This window comes from Sinocyclocheilus grahami, unplaced genomic scaffold, assembly GCF_001515645.1.
Source record: "Sinocyclocheilus grahami isolate Dianchi unplaced genomic scaffold, SAMN03320097.WGS_v1.1 scaffold836.1, whole genome shotgun sequence".
In the NCBI taxonomy this organism is placed as follows: Eukaryota; Metazoa; Chordata; class Actinopteri; order Cypriniformes; family Cyprinidae; genus Sinocyclocheilus; species Sinocyclocheilus grahami.
Window position 1 is genome coordinate 294,695 of NW_015506015.1, and position 7,469 is coordinate 302,163.

The following is a 7,469-nucleotide window of genomic DNA, read 5'->3' on the forward strand; positions in this document are numbered from 1 at the left end:
TATATATATATATATATATATATATATATATATAAATATAAATCTAATAAATGTGAAAATATTTGACTAAGTGAATTTGCAGCATTAAGAGCACAGTTGACTGTTAACCTGCAAGTTATTCACCTTGACGTGTTCAAGCTTTTACAGAACGACAAATGTGTGTGTGTGTGTGTGTCTATCATGAGTTTGGTGTCCTGAGTGCCATTTGTCAGAGCAACTGTTTGTTCTAGCTTCTTTCTCTCCCTCTCTTTCCATTGGGTTCCATTTATATGACATAATGCTTTATAGAGCTTTCTCAGCCTGTAATACCTTTTTAATATCTCAGTTGTTTCTCTCATTCAGCATTAAGACTAAATGCAGAACCCTTAGAATCTCCTGTTACTCAGATGTTTTTGAATATTTGTTTCTTGATTTGTATCTAATTGTAATTATTCTACAAAATCTTTAGGTGGAACGTCCAAGGTCAAGTTGATACTTAAATGAATCCTCATTAAGGGGGGAGGGGTCCAATGCTGTTTCATGCATGTTGAGTTATTTACACTGTTAAAAATTTGGATTCTCATCCTAAACATGGCCAAAGTTACAAAAAACGATTTGAACGTATTTCTGTGCCAAATACACACTTCCAGGTTTCTTACAAGTTTAAGTTGTATGAGTTATAAAAAGTTCCTCTGGCTTCTGCCGTGGGACTTTCTGTCTGTCTGTCTGTCTGTCTGTCTGTCTGTCTGTCTGTCTGTCTGTCTGTCTCACTCTCACTGTCTTTCTCTCAGTGGGCTGATTGTGAGTGTAGCTCTGTCATTGGTTTATACTGCAAGTATGGAGAGAGGTTAGTTTTCACTTCGAAGACAAGCACTGCCAGTCCTGCCATGTGATCAGCATGACATTTCCCATCTGTGAGCCAGATACACACAGCTGCTGGCACTAACATTTACACACACACACACACACACACACACCGTCAATTTAACCCTCTTAGAAACAGTCTCATGTGGACATAAGCACACAGTACATCTTTCAGGAATAACTCAATTCATGTTTATACTAACAATGTGCAGCCACACACAGATGTTTAAACCTTCAATGACATTGAAAAATGCTTTTAAAAGTGAATTCAGCATGCAGTGTTAAATATCTTATAGAAACCGTTCAACCCACACCAGTAAATTATAGAAAAAAATCACTTATGTCAACCGATAACCAATATGATGTTGATATACTGTGTATCTGCTGGTCCTCTGGAAATTTTTTTTTTCCTACATTACAAAAGTGAGTGAAAATGTTTCATGCTAATGAGAATTTGGGGGCAAATGAGCTTAAGTGTTATGATGACCAGTGTCATTTTAGTATTATTCATATGCTATTATTTATTAATATTTTGAATTTCTTAATTTTAATTTTAGTATTTTATTTTTATATTTGTATTTATTAAATGTATTTTTATTTGAGTTTTAGAAGTTTTAGTAACTTCAACTTGAACTTAGCTTAATCTACTATTTCTATTTTATTTTAGCTTCATTTCAGTTAATAAAAATGTTTTAATAATTTTAGTTTACAATTAGGCCAGACAAATATATTTGTAACTTCTTTTGATTTTTAGTGTCAAATGTAACCTGCACATGTTCTTGACAAATTCAGTGAGAGGTATGAGGGAGCTTACTTTCAGTCACATGTGGAATGCCTTCCTTTTTTCTCTCTTTATGTTTGTGAGTTACTGTATTGTGTTTGAGTAGCGTAGTGTTTGAGCTGCCACACATCTCTTGTTCTCGTATTACAGAGCAGATCTGCTACTCGACTATCAGCTACTGTGCTGTTCATCAGGAATTTCGCACACAAACACAGCAATGCCAGCGCTAACATCTTTGGATTGGATTTGTGTGCTTATGTTTCTGAGATAAGAAAAGCAACAGTGCACTTTGTATTGATGTGTGGGATCTGGGATGCCAGCATCTCCATGTGTTTTGATGCATTTCAAAAGACCAACTTCATACACACACACACACACACATACGACTGCATCTGCTTAAACAGACTACAGGGTTTAAATACTGAAGCCAGTGGGTAAAAAACATTCAGAATGAAATGAGAAGTGGGAGACGAATGAGAACTAGAAAGGAAGAAATCGAGATGGAAAATTCAGTGACAGTTTAGAGTGAGAGAAAAAGAGAAAGACCCACGTGGTGGTATTGCTGTCTGTGAGGGTCATTCTGCTATTCATAGCCAGTAGTTCCTTTAGGTCAGTTTAACTACTACAACAGGCACAGGCTGAAAGCGTCCCTTAAAAAAACCATAATATTACTATATAGGCTATTACTCACCCCCCACACACAGAAGAAATCCAACAACTAGAACTGCAGGGTAAGTATATTTTTTCCATCTTTGCTTTGAATCATGCTTTGATTTTATCATAAAAGTTTTGTTATGCCAAGCTGGTGTGTTTTTGCCTGTGATACTTTAGGTGTAATATTGCCCCCAAAAGTGAGGTAAATCAGGGTGAAATTTGGTTTCCTTAATTGGAAAATCGATGAATAAATAAAGCAAATAATCTTTATGGAATGTTCTCATTTAGATAGTGTCAGGATTATGGACTCATTGTGTTGTGTTTTCCCTCCACATGTGTTCCGTATCTCCATTAATTAGTTATTCCATGCACCTGTGTTTCCCCAATTATCCTGTGTTTATAAGCCATAGTCCATTCAGTTCATGTTTGTCAGAGATTATATGTCAACCCTGGTGTTTCTTGTGCGCCTGTCTGCGCCGTGTATATTTCCTTGAATGTTTGGATTAAAAGACTATTGTTTTCGTGTACTCCTGGTCTCCTCGTTCCTCGCTCGGCGCTCCTCGCCATAGGCAAAGTGTGACAGATAGCTATGTAAATGTGTGTGAACTTTAGACTCTTTAGATTATTTCAAGGTCAGGCATAGGGACTTTAGTAGAATGGAAACTAGAGAATGTTTTCACCTTGAGAAATACTGAAATTGGCGATCTGCCTTCAACAGATATTGACATTTTATTGACTTATTTGTGTTTTGTGAAATGTATTCAGTTTTTGGTAGCCTATGCTATATGGAGTGAGTAAAACAGAAACTTAAAAGTGAAATTGTTCTGTATGTTACTGTCGTCCTTTTATGGTACAGTGAAAGGATACAGTGGTACATTTTCACTCAGAAATTGCTAGTAAATTTTACAAACAATTACAAGTAACTTATTGAATTAACCTATATCTGAAAATTTGAAATTGTATCTCCTTGTAAAATGTACTCTAGTAATGTTTCATTTAAAACTTTTAAAAAATGGTTTTTACAGTGCAGACTGCAGAGTACACTGAAAACTCTAAAAAAACTATTTGCTTCCATTTATTGATTCGACGGATTTATTACAACCGTTTTAAGATGTAGAAATAATACGAAATGTTGTTAATCATAAGATTGTAATAAAATATTAATTCTGCACTTATATGAATTTTTGGTAACACTTTAGAATAGGGAACACTTTTTTACTAACTATGACTTTTCCCTCAATAAATTCCTAATTTGTTGCTTATTAATAGTTAGTAAGGTATTTGTTAAATTTAGGTATTGGTAGGATTAGAATAAGGTCATGTAGAATAATGCATTAATATGTGCTTTATTAGTACTAATAAATGGCTAATATTCTAGTAATATGCATGCTAATAAGCAGCTAGTAACTAATTTTTATATATTTGCGAAGTTTCTGTTGCTTACCTTTATGTGATGCCAAATGGAACAATATTGGTGTATTTGTGTAAATACACTACACAAGTTTGTAATAATTTAGATTTTTTTAATGTTCATTTTTAGTGTTTTTATGCTCACCAAGGGTCAAGTAAAAACAGTAATTTTGTGAAACATCATTACAATTTAAATGAAATGTTTTCTGCAAAATATGTCATTTATTCCTGTGATGGTAAAGCTGAATTTTCAGCAGCCACTACAGCAGTCTTCAGTGTCACATGATCCTACAGAAATCATATTAATATGCCTAATTTGTGCTTAGTATTTTTGTGTAAACCTTTCAAAAAGACTGGAGTTAAATAAATTGTAATAATATTTCACAATATTACTGTTTTACTATATTTTTTTTAATCAGATAAATAAATAGTGTAAATGTGAGAAGTCTGCATATGAAACAGTGCATCAATGTCACACAGACCTCTGAGGTGAAGGCCCGCCATATTATCTGCAACACATTAACACATTCTCCTCACAGGATTTAGCACTTATTATCACCCTCAGTATGAAGACCAAGTGGTTTCAGAGATATTATCAGCAAACACCTCACTGATACAAAGAAGCTGCCACCCTTTAGAGGAGATTTTCAACTTTGTTGTTAGAGCAGTGAAGTCAAGCTGCAGAAGTCTCGGAGGTCTCAGCTGAATGAAGGACCCTCTTCCTGTCTGTAATTAGTCCTCTTCCATGAGGAGAGACTGTACAGAGAAACACAGCTAGAGGCTATGGGCTGATGCAGCTGAAATATTTATTGCCTTTTTTATTATAGCCCCATTTTCTGCTCATATAGAGCTGTCACGAACATGGCAGAGAAATACAGGGATAAAATGAAAGACGACCATTGATTTTAATATATATCTATATATATCCAAATGTGTGTGTATATTATGAATCTTAAAATATTAGATATTATACAGTGTTAAAAAAGAAAAAAAAATCACATTATAATGTACAAAATAGAAGATAAGTGTATGAAAATATACTGATTAAAAATCTAATAGAATAACAAAAATAAAAAATATTTTTTTATAATAAATATAAACAATAAATTAGAATAATATTTTCTTATAATAAATATAGCAGGAATATAATTGTGCATTCGAAGTCTACTGTATCAAGAAATAAATTTTAAATTACTCTTCAACTACAATCTCCTGCTTTATTCATTTGTGTACAAAATGTGTTTTTCTTTGTCAGTCAGTTAATATGTGTTGTTAACACAGAGATAATGCCAAATATTCATTATGAATATACATATGTAGCATTCACGTCAATGGATGAATTTCAAACTGATTTTCAGCTTTGTCCCACTAAATTCCTCCTTCTGTGTTTTCTTCTTTCAGACTTGAGCAAGCTGAATTGGCAGAGCCATGCAGGCCCAGGATCTGATCCGGCACCTGCGGATACCTGAGCTGGACGACTTGAGGCAGTATGTGCGCAGTTTACCCACCAACACTCTCATGGGCATGGGCGCTTTCGCTGCCATCACCACATACTGGCTGGCCACTCGTCCCAAAGCACTTAAACCACCCTGTGACCTCGCCATGCAGTCCGTGGAGGTACAGGTAAGTGTCAGAATGCTTCCTCAAAAGTTTTACTCTGCAAAACCAATTTGAAAATCAATGGTGAGGTGAAATGGTCCAGCGTAAGAATAGTCTTTCAGAATCAGGCTGTGTATAAAACGTCTGGTCTACATTTAAATTTTATTTTTCCAAGCCACATAAACAGGAAGGACCCATATGATCTACATGCAAAACAAACAACCACCATTTAGATGATACCGTTAATACTCTGACATGCAATAAAGTGGTCACTGTTTTATTTTGAGATTACTGACCATTAATTATGCCATCATTTGGCAAAGAAAGCAAAACACACAGTTGCACTTGAGGATATCTTGTTTCAATGTTACTGACCTCCTCAAACAAAGCTATTGAATGTGTTTTGACGCATAAGTTTCAACTTTGGGAAATCAAACGACAAAATCTTCTTTGGAAATGCTCATTGTGGCCACCTAGTTAAAAAAATTTATTCCCAGAAGACTGATAAAACACTAGTGCATTCTGGTTCCCTTTCGATACTACACTCGTACTGCGTCTTGCTAGACGCATATGGGAAAAAGCCTTTTTTTCTCCTGAACTGAAGCCTTTTTTCATTCACGCAGTGAAACTGCACGGCCATTGGTTCGTGCAGTGTATTAAAAAACGGAGCTGCACGAGCCTATGGCGACGAAGCCTGCCAAAGCCCGCCAGAATGGGCGGGGCATCTGGCTATATAAGCCAGGTGTTCGCCACAGGATTCTCAGATTTTTTCTCCTTCAGCGATGACTCTATGCTCATCGCTGATCCTGAAAGCCGGATTGAGACCTCCCTGCTCGGCTTACTGGCTCTCTTCACGCCTCAGCATCGCAGCAGTTCTGGTCCTGTTCCCCTGCCGCCATCCGGCGATACTGAAAGAGCTTTTTTCTAGCAGGTAAGCCCTAAAAGAGCAAATTTTAGTGACGTTGTTGCAAATGTCGCACTGCGAGTGTGGCTCGTGCAGGGAATCTTGCACGATGCAGAAGGGCAGTGAGTGCCGTCACCTGTCTGGGCAGCCCCCACGCAGAGACCACTCGCTCACTGAGACGGAATGCTCTCGTTTAAAGCATGAGTCTCGCCCTTCTCCACTCGCAGACCGCCTTCACTGAAGACAGCCCCACTCTCCCGTATCTCCTCTCTGAGCGAGCCTCGGAGAGGGAAACAGCGGAGTCAGGGAATAAGCAACCGGGTTGACCGATCTCATGCCGGCACTGTGCCTGCGTGCTCTCTCTCCCCATTGCACTCGTATCCGCCGCAGAAGGGCAGTGAGCTGCGCGCTTACTGAGACCGAATGCTCATTCAGAGCATGAGTCTCGCTCTTCTCCACTCGCGGACCGCCTTTCACTGAAGGCAGTCCCGCTCTCACGTTTCTCCTCTCTCAGCTAGCCTTGGAGAGAGAAACAGCGAAGCCTATGAACTAAGCAACCGGGTCTGAGTGATCTCACGCCGACACAGAGCCTGCGTACTCGCTCTCCCCGCTGCGCTTCGATCCGTGTCTCGCACGTAAGGATCAGTGTCCCTCTTTACATCGTGCGGCTCTATCGGAGATCGGAGCAGATGCTGCCACTGGCAGCTTCGAATTGTGTGTGTCACTATGACTGTGCTCATAGACACGGGCTGCTCTTACCACAAAAGCAGTCTGCCCCTGTTCATTCGCGGAAGGCAGCCCCGCCTCCCTGCTCTCATGTTTCTCTCCTCCCAGTTACCTTGGAGGAAGCAACGGCGAGCTCGCGGGTTGAGCGATCAGGCAGAGAAATTTCATGTCGACACACATCAGGCGTGCTTAATCTGCCAGTGTGTGTTACACGTGAGAATCACTGCTCCTCGTTAACGAGCAGCTTAATCCTCCTGGGCAGATCAAAACAAAACGCTGGCAGCTTCGCATTTGTGTGTGCGTCGCTGAGCCCTGCCTCCCCCGCGCTTGTGTTTCTCTCCTCCCAGTTACTCTGAGGTAGAAATGACGAACTCGCGGGTATGAACGATCAGGCTTGAGTGATTTAATACCGGCAAAGCCCCCGCATGCATCACTCTCCACGCAGCTCTTTGATCTGCCAGTGTGTTTACACGTGGGGATCGGCGCCCCTCATTCTCGAGCTGCTCAATCCTCCTGGGCGGTTTGGAGCAGAACGCTGTCACCAATGATTCA

The 7,469-nt window shown here is 39.2% G+C and overlaps 1 protein-coding gene across 3 annotated transcripts in view; it reads left to right on the forward strand.

Moving 5' to 3' along the window:
- The window catches only part of LOC107562746 (long-chain-fatty-acid--CoA ligase 1-like), a 37,327-nt gene that overhangs the window by 9,083 nt on the left and 20,775 nt on the right, over positions 1-7,469 (forward strand). For 2 of the 3 annotated variants that reach the window (XM_016247447.1, XM_016247445.1), the window contains exon 2: positions 5,090-5,311. In XM_016247447.1, the coding sequence (XP_016102933.1) occupies positions 5,117-5,311 (195 nt within the window). In that variant the 5' untranslated portion in view covers positions 5,090-5,116. Of the gene's footprint in view, positions 1-2,237; positions 2,356-5,089; positions 5,312-7,469 lie in introns of those variants that run through there. The other variant, XM_016247446.1, reaches the window with a different exon arrangement.